The 21,156-nt window shown below is 50.2% G+C and overlaps 1 protein-coding gene across 4 annotated transcripts in view; it reads left to right on the forward strand.

The window, feature by feature from the left end:
- Positions 1-21,156, forward strand: part of USP48 (ubiquitin specific peptidase 48) — a 31,456-nt gene extending 10,300 nt beyond the window's left edge. For 2 of the 4 annotated variants that reach the window (XM_065650241.1, XM_065650242.1), the window contains exons 11-27: positions 2,352-2,501; positions 4,898-5,098; positions 7,085-7,199; positions 7,323-7,453; positions 8,708-8,779; positions 11,690-11,814; positions 11,957-12,079; positions 14,135-14,196; positions 14,695-14,805; positions 15,402-15,532; positions 15,765-15,871; positions 17,795-17,899; positions 18,330-18,485; positions 18,704-18,829; positions 19,197-19,245; positions 19,475-19,501; positions 19,606-21,156. In XM_065650241.1, coding sequence (XP_065506313.1) covers positions 2,352-2,501; positions 4,898-5,098; positions 7,085-7,199; positions 7,323-7,453; positions 8,708-8,779; positions 11,690-11,814; positions 11,957-12,079; positions 14,135-14,196; positions 14,695-14,805; positions 15,402-15,532; positions 15,765-15,871; positions 17,795-17,899; positions 18,330-18,485; positions 18,704-18,829; positions 19,197-19,245; positions 19,475-19,501; positions 19,606-19,628 — 1,814 coding nt within the window. In that variant the 3' untranslated portion in view covers positions 19,629-21,156. Of the gene's footprint in view, positions 1-2,351; positions 2,502-4,897; positions 5,099-7,084; positions 7,200-7,322; positions 7,454-8,707; positions 8,780-11,689; positions 11,815-11,956; positions 12,080-14,134; positions 14,197-14,694; positions 14,806-15,401; positions 15,533-15,764; positions 15,872-17,794; positions 17,900-18,329; positions 18,486-18,703; positions 18,830-19,196; positions 19,246-19,474; positions 19,502-19,605 lie in introns of those variants that run through there. The other 2 variants (XM_065650243.1, XM_065650244.1) reach the window with 2 other exon arrangements.

The following is a 21,156-nucleotide window of genomic DNA, read 5'->3' on the forward strand; positions in this document are numbered from 1 at the left end:
CAAAATGGCGGCACTGAGATCACCTCACAACACAAAATGGTGGCCGCAGGGGCCCCAGGATCGCCTCAGGGCTCCAAATGGCGGCCCCAGGATCGCCTCAGGGCTCCAAATGGCGGCCCCAGGATCGCCTCAGGGCTCCAAATGGCGGCCCCACGATCGCCTCAGGGCTCCGAATGGCGGCCCCAGAATCACCTCAGGGCTCCAAATGGCGGCCAGAGGGGTGGCGGGATCACCTCACACCAAGAAAGGCCTTGAGGTGCTGGAGCGAGTTGAGAGAAGGGAACGGAGCTGGTGAGGGGCTGGAGCACAAGGGTGATGGGAGCGGCTGAGGGAGCTGGGGGTTCAGCTGGAGAACAGGAGCTGAGGGGAGACCTTCTGATCTCTGACCTGCCTGAAAGGAGCTTGGAGCCAGGGGGGGTCGGGCTCTGCTCCCCAGGAACAAGCGCCAGGACCAGAGGAAACGGCCTCAAGTTGCGCCAGGGGAGGTTGAGGTTGGATCTGGGGAACAATTTCTTCCCCACAGGGCTGTGGGGCATTGGAACAGGCTGCCCAGGGCAGTGCTGGAGTCACCATCCCTGGAGGGGTTGGACAGACGGACATGAGGTTCTCAGGACATGGGGCAGTGCCAGGGGTGGGGAACGGTTGGACTCTTGATCTTGAGGGGCTTTTCCAACCAAAATGATTCTGTGATTCTGTTCTGTGAACCACTCGGGTTCTCGAAGGAGAACAACGTGGTTAAATGTCATCAGCGGTGCACACACTGTGCTGGAGGTGAATAATCCTGACAGATGTCAAGTTTCTTCTATGAGTGCTTAATCTTTGCCATATTGAGAATAAACGGGCTGAAAACAAGAGGATGCAAGCCCTGAACAAGAGTTTTGTACGAGCGCGTTCGTGTCTTGCTTTAGAATTACTGGGGGTGGCAGAAATCCCTGTGGGTTCGGCCTGGGGATTTAATGATGCTCCGCATTTGCGTGCTACTCGATTAGAAATATTAATTAGGCCCCTGGTGCTGGCGGGGATGGAGCCACGTTCCACCTTCTTCCCTCAGAGGTGGCTCCGCTGGTTGTTCAGGTTATCTGGATGCCGAGGGGGTAAATCCTGCAGTTTTTTTCCCCACCGAACCTTTTCCAGCTCCACCACCATTAAAACCCACCCTCGGAGCCGCGCAGCCTGGGGAATTAGTGCTAATTCCTGCCCCAGAGCTGCGTTTTCAGGCTGTTTCCTGAGCTTTCTTTACGTCCCCTTTCCTCCTACCCCTCTGCTTCCAAACAATAACTCGGCAAAAGCCTCTCCACCCAGCTCCGAATTCCTGCGCGGCCCCGCGGTTGCCTTTGTTTCCCGTGGCCGTTTGCCAGGGAACAGGGAGCGAAGGGCAGCAGTCGAGCCTTGCGGTTGTGGGGAGGTTTCATGCAACTGTAAATTTGAGGCATTTTGCTTTGATGTTGTTAAAAAGCGACTTTTCCGGGACGCTGGTGAGACGTAACTTGGCTCTGACCTCAAGGAGGGTCAGGCTGGTTGGTTTTTAATACTGTGTGTTCTCCCAAGGTGGATACTGTGCTCTCTGGCCACCCAAGCATTAACCTTTGTGGAAATATTTTAGCTCTTCAAAATATGTCTAAATAGGAAAAGACTTGAAATAAGCAGCGCTTTCCTTCTCTATTACCCCAGCCCTGCAAGGGACGTGTTTTATCTTCTTCTTTCCCCTGCTGAGGTTTGGTTGGTTGGTTTGGTTTTTTTTCCATCAGCAACAGCAAAAATTCCCATTTTCCTCACCTTGCCTGGCTTATCTCCCATCCCCTGAGGGCTTTTTGCCCTTGGCTTTGCCACCCGCTCGACCCGTCCCGCCGAGATCGCACGTCGGGACAGGCTTCAGGTGTATCTGTAGGGTGACAAACTCTTGCTTCTCGCTCAGGGGTAACAAATTCTTGGCAGCACGGAGCAGCTGCTCTCGGTGAGAGGCAGAGAAACGGCCGGAGCGCCAGGAACCCAAGCTCCGCGGCCTCTCGCCAAACCCGGCTGCACTTCGCGCGGCTGCCAGCGCTCGGCGTCGCTCGTCAGCAAAGCAGAGGGTTTCTCTTAATACAGCAACCGAACCCCGAGTAAATTATTTTCTCATCACCGTATCGCGCGGGATAGTCGCGTTTAATCATCTACAACCATAAATATTGGCAAGAGCAACATCCGCGCGCTTGGCTTTCGGAAAGGCCTCGTGTTGGTAGCTGCGTGGGGGGGAATTTTTAGGCTTGCTTGTTATCCCCAGATAACCGATCGCGGGGATAATTAACATAATTGGCATTTTTCCTTGAAACGACTGCTTTTTTTTTTTTTTTTTCCTTCTTTCCCGACAGCTTTTCTGCAGGAGCTGGTAGAGCGCGATAACTGCAAGTTCGAGGAGTGGTGCAACGAAATGGCCGAGATGCGCAAGCAGAGCGTGGCCAGGGGCAAAATCAAGCACGAGGAGGTGAAGGAGCTCTACAAAAGGTTACCCGCCGAAGCTGGTCTGTAAGATATTGTGGTAGTATTTTGTCGTAGACCCTTGTTAAGATTAATTATGTTTTTGTAACTAACCCACAACTCGCTTCTGCGGCCTGAACGCTTCGCCGGGAGGCATTAACTGTCATCTCAGAGCAGAGAGCGATGGCTGTCTGTTGTTCTGTGCATGCTTAGGATTGGCTTTCCCTCTCTTGTTTTTCTGCCTTAACCTATTTTTTTCCTTTTCTTGCTCATTCTCATGGCCTCTGGCATCGCTAATTCCCTCTTGCTCCTTCCCCACCAGTCTCCCGTGTGCTTCCACGCGTTGCGACTCTTTTCTTCTGCCCGCTGAGCAGCTCCTCTCATTAGCAGTTGGCAGCAGAATAACGGCCCGGTCTCAAATTGCCGACTTCGGGCAAGTTCGGGAGCTGTTGATCCGAATTAATCGGCAGGTGACGGGTACGCGAATGCCTGACCTCCAGCAGAAAATTATGTGATTCATCCCTGCCCGGGCTCCGTAGCCCCTGTCTGAGCTTCACAGTCCCTCTGATGAGCGACTGGGGTTAATCATGGAACCATAGAATCATTTCAGTTGGAAGAGACCCTCAGGATCATCGAGTCCAATCCTTTCCTGCTACTCCTTGTGTCTTGTCCCCTTAGCACAAGGATTTTTATTCCCTCGCTTTTTTTTTCCCCTCCCATCTCCCTCAAAGTGTAGGAGCGCTTGCTCTGACCATCCAGCGTGGGGAGTTTCCTCTCCTAAAACCTCCGGGAAGTTTGTAATTAAAGACTTAATTATGTAGCCTGTTAGACGATTTGACTTTTAGCTTTTAATATTCGCTGCTCAGAACCAGCAGCTCCTCAGCTCCCGTAAGCGTCTGCTGCCGCCCTTTACAAATGTGGCTTTGCAGACAGCAGGTGCTTAATTCGCAACCGGGAGAGCGTCGCAGCTCATCTTGAGTCCCCGCGAGCTTGAGCGGCGTGAAAATGTCACCGTTAAATCAAAGTTGCGGTGGAGGGATGAATCTGCCCTGAGTCACCATGAAAAAGGAGCAGCGAGCGCAACTCCAGTGCGTTTTCTCTCCTTAGCAAAACCAGAATGATTTGGTCCTGGCATTTCTAACGCGACGGAGGGGTAAATCTCAAAAAGATGGTTTTTACGAGTGCGGGTAAAGCTCCTCTCCCCAGTTTGAAGGCGGCAGGACCTGAAGTGCTGCCCTGAGGGCGCGCGGTGCCGGTGAGATCCCAGAACTGCTCGGGGTCCCGTCCCACGGGAGCCGGGGCTCTGCAGCTGCACAGACGTGTTTTGTGCCGGCTTGCTGTAGCCTGCCCCAGAAAAAATAACGTACTTTCCGGGGGAGGCACTTTTATCCCAAACTAGCAAACCGTTTCTGACAGCGTCGCAATTCTCTGGAGGTCATGGCTGCGTCTCTCTGGTGTTGCGTAAGATGAAAATACAGATTTCTGCTGCAGAGGAGCGAGGATTTGAAGCTCGGCTTCGCAAAGTGCAAGCTGGAAGACAAATTTTTTGGTGGCTTCTCTTGGTTCTTTGTATGAAACATGATTTGTGTTCGTTTGATAAATGTAACTAATGGTTACGTTTCCCAGATCTGCCCTCGCATGAGCAGAATGGGTTTAATTTCCTCTTAATTTCCCAGGGTTTCCACATCAATACTGGGTCTGGGTATCGAGATACAGGGGTTTCACCCAAAACTATTTGGCTTTTCACACTGACACTGACCCGCTCCTGAACCTCCGCTCTGTGCGAGGTGTTTCTCCTTCAGCAAGCACGGGCGAGCCCACTGCTCCGTTTCAAAAACAACCATCCTCGCGCTAAAAAATCGGAGCAAGTTTCCGTTTTCACTGTAAATCTTAAAATGTGCGAGCGTTTCTCGCCCAGAGTTGTAAGCGCAGCCCAGAATAACACTGAAATTTTGGGCACTGAAGGGATGGGGCGAACGCTGACCTCGTCTCTTATGGTTGCTTTTTACTTTTCAATTTACCCTGATGAGCTCGCTCTGTTGTGAAAAGAGCCTTTAATGTATGATCATAATTTAAATACGATATTTGTCCCTCGATGGACGATAGGAAAACCCTCAACTGCTCTCCGATAAATCCCTAAACGTTTGGCCATCTCAAAACACTCCCACTCCGAGCGGCGGCTGTTTCATATCGAATTTTTTGATTCGAAGTGCCCGCATCTTAATTTCACGTAGCTCCCGTCTTCCGAATCCACGACACGGAGATGAGAACTGGGCGAGAGAAGCTGTGTCGGATGTTTGAAAACTTAATTGCCAGCCTGTTAAATTTTGCGAGTGCCAGTGGATATCGCAGTAACTACAACACACCGTCTGCGTTGCGCGGTGGCTGACACGCATGGGCTTGTTTCTTTTTGTGCTTTTTTTCTTTCTCCCCCTCCCAGGTTCCCCGTACGATTTCATCTCCCTGGAGTGGCTGCAGAAGTGGCTGGATGAGTCGACTCCCCCCAAACCCATTGACAACTCGGCCTGCCTGTGCTCCCACGGCAAGCTGCACCCCGATAAAATCCCCATCATGAAGAGGATATCGGAGTACGTGGCCGACTTCTTCTACAGGAGATACGGTGGAGGGCCCCGGCTCAACGGTGAGGAGTCGGGCTGGAAAACACCGTCCCCAAGTCACTTTTTAATATTCTAAATGTGTTTTCAAGCCTTATTCTGGTCCCAGCCCCATTTCGAGGCATCCTTTATCAGCAAAACTTGATTTTTGCGCAGAGCTTCTGTGCTGTGCTATTTCCGGGTGATGTTTTTTTTTTAATATCGCTTAATTGCGTTAGCATTCAAACACAGTTATCCCGACCGCAGGGGCTGTTTCGGCCCCGGGTTCTGCTCTGTCTGGGAAGGGCCGCGCGGGAAGGAATTTCTGAGAAAGCAACAGTGCGCTTAGGTTAGAAAAATATAATACTTGGAAGGTTTTAGGAAGAAAATAACAAAACTTAAGTTCGAATCTGGGAAATTTCAGGTCGAATCTGGAGCATTAAATGATGATTCTAGAAAACCAAAAGGTTGTTCTAGAAAACCAAAGGGTTATTCTAGAACATCAAATGGGTATTCTAGAAAATCTAGGAGGTTTGTTCTAGGAAATAACAGAACTTGCACGTGCAACACCCCGGAAAGTGGGATCTGGAGCATTGAGGGGTTATTCTAGAAAATTAAAGGGTTGCTGTAGAAAATTAAAGGGTGGTTCTAGAAAATCTAGTGGGTTTGTTCTAGGAAATAACAAAACTTGCACATGCAAAACCCCAGAAAGTGGAATCTGGAGCATTAAAGGGTGGTTGTAGAAAGTTAAAGGGTTATTGTAGAAAATTAAAGGATTACTCTAGATTGAAGGTTTGTTCTAGAAAATAACAGAACTTGCACGTGCAACACCCTGGGAGGTGGAATCTGGAGCATTAAATGGTTATTCTAGAAAATAAAAGGGTTATTCTAGATAATCTAGGTGGTTTGTTCTGGGAAATAACAGACCTTGCATGTGCAACACCCCAGAAGGTAAAATCTGGAGCGTTAAAGGGTTATTCTGGGAAATTAAAGGGTTATTCTGGGAAATTAAAGGGTTATTCTGTGAAATTAAAGGGTTGTTCTAGAAAACTGAGAAGATTCGCTCTAGGAAATCACAAAACTTGCCCCCCAGACTCCTGCAAACGCTTTTCGACGCCTGCAGCAGCCCCGGCTCCCGAGCGGGCAGCATTTTTGGAGCGTGCGGCTCCGCGCTGCGTCCCGGCCAAGAAAATAACATCTTATTTTTCACCTCTGTCTTGTCCCGAGCTGCCTCGGTGGAGAGAGGCGCATACCTGCTGCCTTATGCGCTTGTTTTGCAGACGTCTGTCGTGGGTTTTGATGTTTGGGGTCAGCCCAGCCCCTCCGCTCTTTAATCGAGCCCCCAGGCTTAAGTTTCTTTTCTAAAGGAGCTCAGGAACTCCCGCCGAGACCAAATTAGCTCAGCTCCCGCTAGGAGCTTGCAGGGCAGAAACGCAAGCAGCAGAAACGGCCGTGACGCAGGCGGCTTTTGTTTAAAAAGAAAAAAAGAAGAAGAAAAACAGGGCGACGTTTCGTAGTCGACTGGAAGATCACCCGCAGGTTTTTTTGTTGAGTGGGGCTGGGAGGGATGGGTGGATGCGCCGCGTTCTCAGTCTCGCTTCCCTCTTGCTCCCAGATTAAGATACCCAGCTGTACGATTCCCACTCCTCATCCAGTGGAGCTTTGCAGGAGGGGTTGTTTTCTGGGTTTAGCTTGCAAAGTGCCATGATAAAGGTGGTTTTTTTTCTTGCATGTGCTTAAACCATCCTACCTTTTGTGTGTTGGCGTGACCTGACTTGCAGCTGTAATTGCAAACTGTTGATAGCAGCGCGGAGAGCTACAGATTGCGCCTCAGCCGAAGCTGTTTACGCTAATTTAAGCTTCCACTGTGGCCTGATGTGTGGGTAACCCCAGGGATCTCCTCGCTTACGTGTGAAATCTCTGGTTGTGAGGCAGGATGGTCGGTACATATATTCAAACCACCAAGAAGCTCAGCCACCTGTGCAATAAATGCTGCAATAAATTGTATTTCTCTTTTTCTCCCTCCACCCCAGTCAAAGCACTTTGCAAGGACTGCGTGGTCGAAAGGTGTCGAATCCTGCGGCTGAAAAATCAGTTAAACGAAGATTACAAAACCGTCACGAACTTGCTGAAGATAACAGTCAAGGGGTACGTGAGTCCAGGCGCTGTCAGAGATTTTTTAGAGGTGGTTAAACAGCTTTTTTCCTAAAGATTTTAGTGTTAGGGCTTGGAGTTGCGATCCGCATTGCCGACGCTATTCTGTCCCCGCAGGACCGACGGGTTTTGGGTGGGGAAGGCGTCCCTGCGGAGCTGGCGGCAGTTGGCTCTGGAGCAGTTAAACGAGCCAGACGAAGACACGGAGCACAGTAACGGCAAAATGAACGGAAACGCACAAAATAAAGGTAATTCTGCTGCTGCAGAGACCCACCCGCTCCGGCTGGTACCTCCTAACAAAAGAGATGTCAGGTGTTTTGCTTCCCTGGTAGGAAGAGTGAGGAAAGGATAATAAATTAGATAAAAAGCTCCTTCATTTGAGGAGCTTTTTATTTTTTAAGCTTCAAAACTGCTGGGCGATCTTCGTACCCGGAGACAAAGATGAAGGAATAAGTGGTTTTACAAAGCTGTGTAAAATTACGGCCCCAGACACATGATCTTTTCATCCGCTTTTATCTGAATGAGAGAGCGCAGGGGAGGAAGAAACATGAAAATTACCTTGGGGAAGGGATGAAGATGTTTATTGCAAAGGTCTGTGGGTGAAACGGCAGAGCTGGGAAAACACGGCCTAGAAAAAAATATTAGAATTGAACTCTTCTGTGCACGTATTTGTGAGGTTTTTTTATGTGGCTTCTGCTCTTTAAACCTTTAGGAACTGGATGTTTAGTGGAGCTTTTTGTTTAGGAACTGAGGGCAAGAAGCTTGTTTGAGTGCAAGTGGAGATGATGAGTTAATGACCTTGATCTCGGGCTTGGAGGCTCCTGATAATATCAGTAAACTGGTGCTGCCGGTGGGCTGCGTTTCCCCTTCCTTCCTTGGTTTCACAACAGGTTGCAACTCCCAGAATTGCTCACGAGCCTCCTTGCTCGTTAGGCGGCTCGTTAGAGACTCTCACTAACCCATTATTCTGTTTGTGATGCTGCAGTTCAGTGGCTGGCGCTCCCGTCTGCAGAGCTACGGTTCTTAACGATGATTTATCTGTTAACGTGAGGTTTGTCGACCCCTGGCCGGCTCCCCCTTGGTTTGTCCGGCAGCATCTGGTTCCGATCAGCGTCCTCACAGCAAAGAGCAACTGATGTTTTGCCAGGAAGGTTTCTGCTCCTCGCCGTGTGTTTAGGTTAAAATCCGAGATCTTTGAGAGCGGGGAACCCCTGGGGTGTTTGATCTGTAACAAATACGTCCCTTGTCATCTCACAAAGGACCGGCTTGTGCTCCGTGTTCTTCAGAGCCCTCCTACATGGCCGTGGGCTGGAATCCCGCCTGCCCAGAGGCCAAGGTGTCGGAGAATAATCAATTTGCTTCTAAAGTCTCTCCTCGGGTTAAGGGTTTTCTCATAATTTGAAAGGCAACCGTGCTCCTTTCCCCCAAAGATTTTTCCTTTCCTTGGGAGAGGAACTCTGTGCAATCATCTGTTGGTTTTTTTTTTTTTTTTTTTAAATTAGATGAATCAAACGAAGAGAAGAGAGAGGAGGAAGAGGAGTTAAATTTTAATGAAGACATCGTTTGCCCACATGGTGAGTCTCTGCGGGGGCTGGAGCTGAATGTATCTGTTGTTGCCCGCTGCTCAGACATTAACCCCGTAGCCTTTGCTCTGTCTGAGGCCAACGCGAGTAGTTGGTGAGGAAACACACTTAATTCTCATTTTCCTCAAACTTGGAGCTTTTATTTGCGAGCGCTGTCACGTCACGGTCCGAATTGTGTGTGGCAGTGAGGGCTGTGAGCACAGAGGTGCGCGGATGCTGTGAGCATTGCTCCCTCTCACTAACGAAGCGTCTCTTCCTCCTGCTAACGAAGGAGGGAGGGCAGCACCGAGGATCCACAGCCACGTGAAAGCTCTGAAAGCGCCAGGAGAAAAAGAAATGGTGTAAATCAATCAAGGTGGGAGCTGAGAATATCCATTTATTCTCTCGGTTTACATGAGAACAGGAGCACTTACCCAACAACTGTAGAAACACGGGCTTATCTGCGAGGCTGCTGAGGAGATCGATTTACCAACCTGCTGCGCTTTGGTGTCCGTTTACACAAGGTTTTGACCTGGTGGTAGTTGTTTTGCGAAGTGATGGTTCATTAACTCCATCCTTGGCTACGCTGTTGTTTAAATCTCTTTCTTTTTTTTTTTTAGCTTATATTTCGCTCCCAGACATAAATCTGTTCCAGCACCTCCTGTTCGGAGTGAGCGATTCCCCTGCTAGGGATGCTCGATCTTGTTTGTAGTAAGAAGAAAATAAGCCATAAGTGAGCAACACACCTCCTGTCATCAAGGCTAATCAAGGATGTTGACTAATGGCTTGATAAAGCCTCGTTTGAAAGCAGAGTGTTTAAGCACTTTGTCACAGCGTTCGCTGGTTTGCAGAGCCTTTAATGCCGTGTTTCCCGTTGCCGCGAGGCTGCTGCTGTTAAATAAAAGCATACAGCGTGGTGATGGAACATTTAATGTAGCCAGACACGCTAAAAAGAGGCCTATAGGCCTTTGGAAAATATTATGCTGCTGAATTGCTGCTTGATCTGTGACTTTGGGTCATATCAGAATAAATAATATTAAATATAGGGGCTGCAGGCAGGTCAGGTTTCATCGTTTGGAGCTAATCTCCTGATTACTCATGGAAAACAACCTTTCCACCTTTAAAATTTCCCTCTGGAGTGTATCAGCAAAGCTGCCGTCTCCGTCCTAGCGCCTTATTTTTGCCGTGGAGGAGGTTCCTGCCTTCGGGAGGCTCTGGAAAAGCCAGCGCTGTGTCCGTGTGCCCTCCAGAAATGCCATCCAGCCCTTCCCTTCGCCTCTTCGCTGCCATTTCTTGCTCTCCAATCGCTGCCCAACCCCGGTGAATAATTTTTCCCAGATACCACGTTCAGATTTCTTTGGTGTCCATGCCCAAAACGTGTCCCTGGACGGTGGGAGCCGGGTCAGAATCATCTTCCAGATGGCAAAACGCATCTTCCCCGCACACCCAGATCTGAGTTTTCTGCCCTTTTTCGCTAAACAACATCTTAATCAGTTTTCATTAATTGTGCGGTGTCAAGGCGCTTATTTCTACAAGCTCATTTTATTTTCCCCATCCTTTTTGGCTCTGGAAACGGGCCCGGTCCTGCCTCCTTGGATGGCAAAGCTCATGTGTGATGGAGAACAAGCGGCCGTGTGGCAGGAGCCCGGCCCGACCCTTGTTTACCAGAGGAAAAGCAGGAGGGGAGCGTTGCTATTTTTTCCCCTTCGGGGCTTGGCAGAAATCCAGGCTCGGCTGGAACGAGGAAACCTGACGGGTCCGCAGGGCTGAGGAACCACTTGGAACATCCAAGAGCTACCGGCGGATGGGGAGGAAGGAGCTTTTTCTCCCCATCGTCTTTCCATAGCTCTTATAGAAATATAGATAATAAAATATTGTGCCTTGGGGACGCCGCTCAGCACCGTGACTTTGCAGTCGCTGTTTTGTTTCCCCTCTCGCTGGCGAAATCCACGGCTATTCCCATGCCGCATCCGAATCTGGTTCGCATCTCTGTGTTGCAACGACTTTTCCTCTTTATTTCTCTCTGCGCCCGGCCCAGCCGTTTTCTACCGTCCCGCGAGGACACGCGGTTGCGTTTTCCCCTCGGCGATCGCCAACTCCTCCTCGCATCCCCCAGCTCTCGCCTTCTCCGCTCTTCCCAAACCTTGTTTTTCCTCCGCAGCACGTGTCGTCATGCAGACACGTGCTGTCCAAGTGCACAAACGTGACCTTTCTGCTACACCTGTCACTAAAATGACAAACGCCTCACACTAAACTGTTCTTTGAGGGTCGTTTTTTGAGGATCTGGATAAATAATCCAGCAGGCAAGTCTGGGGGAGAGCTGGTAAATCTTGCATCTGATCTTCACACCCCACTTATTCCCTAGAGCAGATTTAGGGTGCAAAATCTGTCCATTCTCAATTTGGAGGTGCTTGGATACGGCACGCGAAGCTGTTGGAGGCTATGCAGTGGGAATTTGTTATACAGCGGGAATTTTGTTTATCCGAGGTGGGGAAAGCACCTGGCTCCTGCTTCATGGGGCACAGGGTTAATCTGCAGCTTGGTAGATGGAGTCACCATAAAACTGTCACTAGCCAAGGTCAAAAAACAGTAGCCCCGCGCCCTCTTTGGCTTGTTCTTGCTTTTCCGAGCTTCTCTTCACCGCCGCTTGTATTTGATCAGCTGCTTGGGTTCGTGAGCTCCAAAGGACATTTCTATGAATTAAAGTCACGTTCTTGTTTTTTTTCCTATTTAAACAAGGAAACGATAAAGAAGTTGAAGGTGACTTTGCATATTAGTTGTGGGGGTTTTTTTGCTGACGCGGTGCTGGCCGATAAGTGCGTGAATATCTTCCCCTCCATTTATACCCTGTAATCTCTTCAATCTGGTTCGGGCTGCGAAACGGCGCTGAGCGCGTCACGAGCAAAGCCCTTCTCTCTGCAGGTGACCTGTGCATCTCCGAAAACGAGCGGCGGGTGGTTTCCAGGGAAGCCTGGGCGAAACTCAAGCAATATTTTCCAAAGGCCCCTGAATTCCCAAACAACAAAGAGTGCTGTTCGCAGTGCAAGGTATTTGAATGGCAAATAACGTTACCCCTTTGTAAATATGCCGGCGTGTTTCTGGGTTTCTTTTTAACACCACTCAGCACAGCGGATATTGTCACCTTTTAATAGGAGCTGAAGCTGTGGTGTAATTAACTGTTCTGTGCAGATTCTGGAGCGCGAAGGGGAGGAAAATGAAGCTCTGCATAAGATGATGGCCAGCGAGCAGAAGACATCTCTCCAGAACCTGTTTCACGACAAATGCAGACCCTGCCTGGGCAGCTGGCCACAGGTACGGGAAGGAGGGTAACGAGGGGAACAAAACAGAGCTCAAGGGACGTTTTTATCACCTTTATCCCTCTCCTGAGGTATTTTATTTCACCCGCAAGAGAGAGACTTGCCTGATAACCATTCGCTCGGTCCGAGCGAGCCTGGGGAAGCCTGTGCCAGCGGCGCGTACCCGTGTGTTGTGCCGAGGTGTGATTTCCCCCCATTAGCGGTGCTGGCGCCAGGCCCTGCTCGAGACACACGAGAGTGGCTCCTGTGCCAGCAGAGCTGTTGCTGGCCCGCAGTCAGCGAGATAAGCGGTGACAACGTTGCTGCTGCGGCTGCGGCCGCCCCTAAAAGGACCAAAATGCTGCGGCTGCGACGGTGGAGGCAACTTTCCACCAGCCTCCGTCTGCCCTGCCGCGCAGGCCGGGCTGTTGCTGCTGCTGGGACAAAAAATCGCGTGGTCTGGCATCGTCCTACATCCCCAGAGCTCAGGGGGAGCTCCCCAAAATGCTGAGCCCTGCAAATAGGAGTGACGGACGTGCAAGATGAGAGGAAACGACCTCATATTGTGCCAGGGGAGGCTGAGGTTGGATCTGGGGAACAATTTCTTCCCCAAAGGGCTGTGGGGCATTGGAACAGGCTGCCCAGGGCAGTGCTGGAGTCACCATCCCTGGAGGGGTTGGACAGACGGACATGAGGTTCTCAAGACATGGGGCAGTGCCAGGGGTGGGGAACGGTTGGACTCGATGATCTTGAGGGGCTTTTCCAACCAAAATGCTTCCATGATTCTAAGACCTCTCGTACCAGCTTCTCCCCAGTACAAGCCTCCAGTTCTCCAGGACTTTCCTGGGGCTTTGAGGCAGCTCCAAAGAAATGGCCCAAGCTGTTGGCTCCATGCCTCGGCTCCTGGACGTCTCGCAGCGCTGATTAACCATCGAGTCATAGATCCTGCCAAGCTGTCCTGGCAGGTGTTGGCCTCAGTCGCTCCAGCCGTGGAGAAGTCCTGAGGTCTGCACGGATCCGCACCTCGGAACTGGGGAGCCCCAAAAGGGTTGAAAAGGAAAACTGTGCCAAGCTGGAGAGCTGCCAGGCCCTGCTGGGGCTATTTAAGGGGAGTATCTGGTTGAATTTGCTTCTGTAGGTGATGGAAAGCTGGAGCCCGTCACCGTGGGTCAGCTCGAAATATGAGGGTGTCTCTGGGCAGCGAAGCTGCATAGAATCACAGAATCATTCTGGTTGGAAGAGACCTTTAAAATCATCCTCCGCTCTCTTTGAATTTCCAAAAGGAGCATGATAAACAAGAGCTGAGGATCTTTCCCTCAAGCTTTTTGGGTTTTCCTGATCCATACCAGCTGAGGTTCAGGGAAGAAAATAAGCAGAGCAGTTTAATCCAGAGGAGATAAAGAGAGATTTAAAAAATATATATACATATATTCCTTTTCCTGCAGAAAGATGGAGTGAGCCCTTAAATCTGCATTAGGGAAGGTGGTGAGGGTAGGCGAGCACTGAAATTATTAATATTTTGTCACCCAGCTCTCAGGATCTCGGTCGTTTCTTGTTCGAGCGCAAACTATTTAATGGCAAATCACTCAGGGCCGGAAAACAACGGTTTATCCTAAAACTGCGGCCTCGTGAGGGTGCACAGCTGTGGTTTTGAATCCAGTTTGCTGCCAAAAGGGGAAACTTCGTGACTTTGAAGCAAATGAGGCAGGTTGAGGGGGTCTCACCCCACACCATGGGGGTGCAAAGACCCCGAGTCCCCGGTGAGGGAAAACCCCACGCTGGGGAGTCTCAGCTGCTGCAGGGGAAATGACCATTTTCTGCAGTGAATTAAAGGTAATTGGATCTAAAACTAAATTAACTTTGTAATAAACATGAGATTAGTAATATGAGTGCTTAGTACTTGATCCCAAATTCTTTGGCTTTCCCAGTGCGCTTGGATGGAGTCGTCATGGCAAAAACGCTGAGGTCTGGAAGAGAACGAGCGCAGCAGAAAAAGCTCAACAGTCATCGCTTCTCTATTGTCGGATTAATTAAAAAAGCTCCTTCTGTTTTTTTCTCTTTTCACTTCCAGGAGACGGATGAGCTGTACATCGTTTCGCAGTTCTTTGTAGAAGAATGGAGGAAATTTGTCAGGTAACTTGAGGTTTTTCAGTGCATTTTATTCCTTTTGGGCTGGGCTGCAGATGATGGTTTTGAATCCCGGTGCGACGTGTCCTTTGCCTTGGTGAAAACGGGGAAGCCGATTTCTGCAGGACTCGGAGCAGTTGTAATACATCGTAAGAAACCAAATTTCCTTGTTTACCGTGGCTTAACCAGATGGTTGGATTAGATAGTAACCGGATTAGTTTTTTCATCTGTCTGGAGCTGTATCCCAGGCAAAGGTCACCGCTCAATCCTGTTTCCGTGGGCTGCTGGGGGCAGGAGATGGAAATCTCTGCTAGATAGGAGAGTCATTTCACAACGCCCAGGAACGCAGATCTGATTTCCTCGTCCGTAGTAGTTTAATATTCCCCCGTTGGAACGCTTTCTGTAAATATTCACCTGTGATTTCTCCTTGGCCGCCTGCAGAGTTGTGGTTTTGGTGAAATAACCCGATCAAGCTTTGCAAACCTCTCTCCTTTGCCCGTGCAGGAGGCCAACGCGATGCAGCCCCGTCTCCTCGGTGGGAAACAGCGCTCTGCTCTGCCCCCACGGAGGCCTCATGTTCACCTTCGCTTCCATGACGCAGGAAGATTCTAAACTGTGAGTTTTCTCTTCACGTGCTGCCTTTGCCGGATGCCTCCGTCTCTCACGAGCCTCGGGGAATGTTCCCGGGGGCTCGCGGAGCTGCAGCAACACGAGGCGCAAATCCTCCAACAACATCAGCACAGACGCTTTCTCAAACCCACCTTAGCCTTAGTGAGGCAAGGCCTAAATTGTCAAAGAGAGCTTACTTCAGCTTGGCTGCTTCCTAACAATAAACTATCCTGAATTTAACCAGGACATAGAAACATCTGCCTTCCTTAGGCTTTGCTTGCAGTGAGACTTGCTCCCCGAGCGCTGGGCCGGAGTTCGTGCTCCGTAGCGTCGCTTCTGCGATGATGCAGAACTAAAAGTAGCAAATCTTCCACTCCCTCCTCCGTCCTCCCTCCGGCGTGACTGGAGCAGAACAGCGTCACTAATAACACGCTGCTGTATTCTTGGGTGTACAGGCTCTCCCTCCCAGCTGGAGTTACGGGGTGATTTTTTCAGCTTTTCTTTCGTTACCAGACTGAAAAAAAAAGAAAGGGGGAGGCTGTTGAGGAGCTTGAGGCTCAGCTTTGCCATGTCATAAAGCACGTTCTTGTTCCTTTGCACAGTATAGCTCTAATATGGCCCAGCGAGTGGGAAAGGATTCAAAAACTCTTCGTCGTGGATCACGTCATCAAAATCACCCGAACGCAAGCGGCTGGGGGGGACCCCGAGGGCACACGTTACGTCTCTGAGCCCCGTGAGTGAATCTTTTGCTGCTGTCTGGCCTTTATTCTTTAGCTAATTGGTGCCAACTCCCTGGGAAATTATCCTTTTTTGGATAAAAGGTCGGATTTAAGGGCATCCCAAGCTCAGTGGGTGCCCCTGGTAGCGTGAGACGCTGCGGATGAATGGGGAGAGACGTTGGGCAGGTGTCTCCGAGGAACTGAAGCAATTAAATTTTTTTTTTTTTTTCCTTTCTGCCTCCCCAGAGCTCTGTCCAGAGTGCAGAGAAGGGCTGTTATGCCAACAGCAGCGCGACTTGCGTGAGTACACCCAGGCAACCATCTACATCCATAAAGTGGTGGATAATAAAAAGGTACGGCTCTTGCCCGCGGTCCTCGCTCTCCCCAGCTCCCTTTCGTTTAACAGAAACCGCACCGAGCACCCAAATAACGATCCGAACGCGGCGGCGAGCGGCTGTCACAGCCTGTCACATCCCCACAGGGCTGGGGGGTCACCGGGGCTCCGTGGTGGTGGTGATGGGGCAGAGCTGCTCTCTGCGGCTCGCAGCAGCTGTTGCTTCAGCAAAAATAGCAAATTTGGGGAAAATTCTGGCTGTAGCCACTGTGAAAATTTGGTTTCCTCGAGGCTTCTTTTTGCCAAACGGAATCCTTTGCAGATTCTTCACGGATCTTCCCAGCTTTGGTTATTTTTGGCGATGTTGTAACAGTTTTTCTCTTCCTAATCGTCTTATCAGGCTCTACCTGTTCTCCTCCCCCTCCAATATTTGTCATTTCCTTCTTGGCTGCTCGAGTGACATTTATTCCTCGATAGAAATAAGCTCTTAGCCTCCGTGCCGATGAAATTGCAGCGAACTTTGTTTTCAATATTCCCTTCGAAGCTGTGAATTCTGCCTCTGCTTTCCTGGTGTCTCAAGGGATCAGTGTCAGGTCTAGAACTGGCTTTACAGCTACCCAAAAGCCGCTTGCAGCCAATCTTCCTCCTTAGGCCTGGCTTTGTGCTTTAACAGGGAAACCAGGGCTCACGGGCAAGCTCGGATGAGGGTGTTCCCTGCGCTTGTGCGGCGTGACGAGGTGGTTTTTTTGTGCCTCTCCTTGATTTCCACCTCGCTGGACATGGAGAAGCGCTGGGCTGGCCAGGTTCCTGCGGCACTGCGAGACGTGGAGCACGCAGGACTGTCCCAGCCTGAATCCCCAGGCTGTTTCTTGGCTCTGGCGCAGAGGAGCCTTGGTTGTGTTTCTTTTTTTTGTTGGTTTTTTCCTTTTGCTGGACACGACCGTGCTCAAACACGTGGGGCTGGCACAAAAAACAAGCGGCGATTCTTTGCCGAGCAGCTGGAGTCGGAGCGAGGGGGCGAGAGCTCGCCCGCGCGGTCCCTCATTAACGGGGCGGCCTCAGCGGGATGCGAAGCGGCAGTAACGCCCGGCGAGGATTTCGGACCGCGGTGCTCAAAAACCGCTGCGTCTTACCCCACCGGCTTTTATTTGTAAATTTGGAGAGCGTTTGCCACCCCTCACCCTTGTTCTTCCCCCCCGGTACCTCCTTTGGCTGTTGCCACGGCCGGATAAAATTGGCATCGAGCGGCACTGCTGGAATCCAGAGGCTCTGGGGAGGCTGCGGTTGGCGCTGGATGTTTGGGGGCTTATAATTGCACCGTTAATTGGAAATACCTTGATGGAGAAGCGAGCTCGCAGGCAGCCGGGGTGGAGAACGCGCCGGTCTCCTGGGCTCCTGCAAACCCCAGCCCAAGTGCAGATGTGAATTCACTCCTCCTGCAGCAACTTACGCAGACCTGAACATCCTTTTTTATTTATAAGTTGGTGTAAATTATTTAGATTTCATTTACTTACAACCTCCAGACCCATAAATAACAGTGCTGAGTGCCTCTGTCGCTCCACTGCAGGGATGGATAAGTGTCTTAATTTACAGATAATATTCTTTTCTCCGCGTTAGGGCTTTCGTAACGCACTTAGATGAACCGGAGAAGCAGCTAATGGGAAAGAAATCAGTCCAGGCCCCAGGAGACTTTCCCTTTGCCTGGAGAGAGGGGCAGGTCCTGCACCGCAGGAAGCACCTGCGATTCAATCGAGAAGTTTGATTCTCCCGAGGCGAATCCCCCGGCGGTTGGACACAGCTGGGGAGGGTGGAGGAGGTTTTTGCAGAGCCCATCCCGGGGTTATTCCTGCGGTTCCTCGGCTCGAGGCCACATCCCGTGCGAGCCGCTTGCCGCGACGTGACGGTGTGGATTAGTTATGGAGAATGATTTTTATGACTTCAGGTAATGAAGGACGCTGCTCCGGAGCTGAACGTGAGCAGCTCAGAAGCTGAAGAGGAAAGGGAGGAAAACAAGCCAGAGGGGGAGCAAGACCCAGATTTTAACCAGGTAGAGATCAAAACCACAACCAGGCGCCTCGGTTTTTGCATCATCCCCTTGAGTCAGTGTGACACGCCAGCCCTCCTCCTCTGTTTACCGCTGGCGGGCGAAAACAAGTGTCTTAAATTGTCATTTTAATGGTCGGGCTGCGCCAGCGCTTTGTTTTTTCGGAGAGATCAAATATTGACGGTGACTCGTCCGCGTGGCTGGCGACCGCCCGGCGCTTTTGAGCAGGAGCCGCAGTTTCGAGGCAAATCCTTCGTTCCTCGCGACGCTCGTGGGCGACGCTTCGCTTTCCAAGGGGCTTTTCGACGCTTCGCGCCGTCCCTCGCGTCACCGACTCACCCAGAACACCCCCCAGGCCATCGGGAATTTGTATTTTCCCCCAATCCCAAGCTTGGGCTCTTGACTTTTTTTTTATTTTTGCCTTTATTTCTAGACCAACGGCAGCGCAAAGCGCCAGAAGGTCTCGCACCAGAGCTACGTCACGTACCAAAAACAAGGCATCAGGCGGAGCACCCGGCACCGCAAAGTCCGAGGGGAGAAAGCGCTGCTGGTTTCTGCTAATCAGACGCTGAAAGAGCTGAAAATCCAGGTAAGGTGGTCTTTTTTCCTCCAAGAAATGAGTCGTTTCGAGTAAGAAAACACAAAATTAGGAGCACGGGGCTGGGAGGGGATGGAGGGAAAGAGGATAAAACCCCACGCGGCGTCGAAAGGCGCGTGGCGCTCGGGTCGAACGGGGGATTTTTGTGTAGCTCAGCGGTTTCTTTTGCCCTCCGCACAAAATCAGCGTGTCTCATTGTGTCGGCACAGATCATGCATGCATTTTCAGTTGCTCCCTTCGACCAGAACTTGTCGATCGACGGGAAGGTCCTGAGCGACGACACGGCCACACTGGGCAGCCTGGGGGTCATCCCCGAGTCCGTCATCCTGCTAAAGGTAACGGGAGAGCGCGGCCGCTGAAATAAAGTTCATTAAAGCAGAGAATCGAGCTGATTTTTGCATCGCCAGAGAGAAAAACGCAGTGTGGTGCAGCTGAAAACTGCCGTGCTCGCCCTTAGGTAGCCTAATTTAACGAGTTGCTCCTCTTAGAGGAGGAAAATCCTCCTTTTTAAAATAAAGAACAGCATTTGTTAACAGCTTTGCTGCTGAGCTGTGTGTGAACCCACCCAAAATAGGGGGAAATTTGGAAGCTAAATTCATTCCTGGCTGGTTTTTGGGTGAGAAACCCATTCCCTGCTCCCCTCCGAACTGTGAACAGCCTAACGAGGTTCCCCGCTCGTTAATCCTCCGCTTGGTTTTCCAGGCTGATGAACCGATTGCAGATTATGCGGCGATGGACGATGTGATGCAAGGTGAGGGGAACCCAGGTTTGGGATTTGGGGAGAGTTTTGTGCCAGTTGCGTTGGATTTGGGTTGTAAAAGTAGAAAATTGAGACAAAATAGGGACAAAATAGAGACAAACTAAAGATATTGAAGGTTTCCTGTCGCTGTCAATGGGAGATTCAGCCGCTCAGATGAAAAACCCTTTAGAAATGACTTTTAGAGCCTCCTAACTTTGCGTCTTTCCCTTTCCCTCCCCAGTTTGTATGCCTGAAGAAGGATTTAAAGGTGAGTTTTGTATTTTGTTTTCTCTCCCCGCTTTATTTAAGCCCAGCCTAACTCCATCTCCACCCCGTAACCACTTTTTTATTTTTATGATCGTCTTTTCTCAGGGACTGGTTTACTGGGACACTGATGGTTTTCTAAACAGAGGAGCGACCAGAAGGGGAAGAGGATTTTGACATGGTAGGGCATTAAAAGAAAAAAAAAAAGTGGATACAGGACTGAACTCTTTGACTCTTCCAGAAGGCAGAAAAAAAACCCATTTCTGAAATGACTGCCCCCCAAAAAAACACACAAAAAAATGCCTTATGTCAAAGCAGATTGCACTGAAGGACAGCCTGCCTTGGAGAGAACGTTCCTGATTTTATATTTAATAAAGCGAGGGGAAGGTTGGGAAGTTTGGAAGCGGTAGGAGCGTTGTTGTGTTTACAGGCGAGGGGGACGGAGGCGTTTTCAAGGTGTTTTCCCGTCTGCGCTCCCAAAAAAAGGGTCAGAATCCGGTAGGTCCAACCCACGTCCATCTTCTCCCGTCACTCTATAGGCGTCAATCCTGTCTTTGATCCACTCTTGCTCTTTCAGTACCGCATGGAAGTAAAGAAATTGTTACTTGTGAGGAATGTCTAGCTCGTTTGGAATAAAAACTTCATTTATTTAACCCAAAAAGGCAGCTGGGGGCTGACCCTACGCCTCCTGTGGCGGCGGGGCCGGGGAGCCGCTCGCCTTCGCTTCCAAACCTCGGATGATTTTTCAATAACCACCTGGGTTTTTTTTCCCTCTGTGAACTGTGGTTTTTAGAAACGTTGGGGTATTTTAACGACTTTTGAGAACATCTTGGCCTCCGGGACAGCGTTTGTGCCCCTGGTGGGGATGAGGCCGCGGGCGGGTGGGATGTTTCCCATGGGAAGACATTGGGTTTTCTCCCCTTTATTCTCATTTTTCAGAAACGCACTAATTATTATCATTTCTTTTTCACATCTGGAGCCCCCCGGAAGGGATTGCAGGTATCTGCGTCCTAAAGTTGGACGTTCCCTCTTCTTTTTTCCAACCGTTTAACCCATTTCCGTGGCAAACCGCCATGCGGAGGGTCAGCTCGCTGCCCCATCAACTCGATTTTTTTTTTAAAGGATTTGCAGGAGTTTGGGGCTGCAAGAAGATTTGAGGGTTTGTATCCCATCCCGGCACCCTCGCATTTATTTGATATTTTATTTGAAGAATTACAACCTCCCTTTGCCGAGCGCGGGGCCCCGACGGGTTTTGGGGCGAAGCAACCGGCGTTTTTGGGGCTGTGAAGCTCTTAAAAGGTGATTTTTGGGACAATTTGGCCCCGTGTATTCTTTCCCAAGGTGAAGATTCAGCAGGAATTCATCACGCCGCAGCCCCCTCCATCTTTTTGGAACAGCAGGAGCTTTTCTTCTTCCCAGACTGAAGCACTCGCTCGTGTACATATTTCCTGGAAATTCCAGTTTTATTTTCAATTTGCTGTTAATTTTTCTTTATGTTAAAAAAAAAAAAAAAAAAAATCTCTTCCTTGAGCTTATGTTGCAAAATTTTAAGTCTCCGAGCTCAGCGGGAAGGACGGGCCGTGGGGAGATGAGCGAGGGACGCAGGTACAAGGTGTCAGCAAAGGCCCAGTGACCGTTTTGTCTGTTCTTTGCAAATTA

This window comes from Caloenas nicobarica, chromosome 22, assembly GCF_036013445.1.
Source record: "Caloenas nicobarica isolate bCalNic1 chromosome 22, bCalNic1.hap1, whole genome shotgun sequence".
Lineage (NCBI taxonomy): Eukaryota > Metazoa > Chordata > Aves > Columbiformes > Columbidae > Caloenas > Caloenas nicobarica.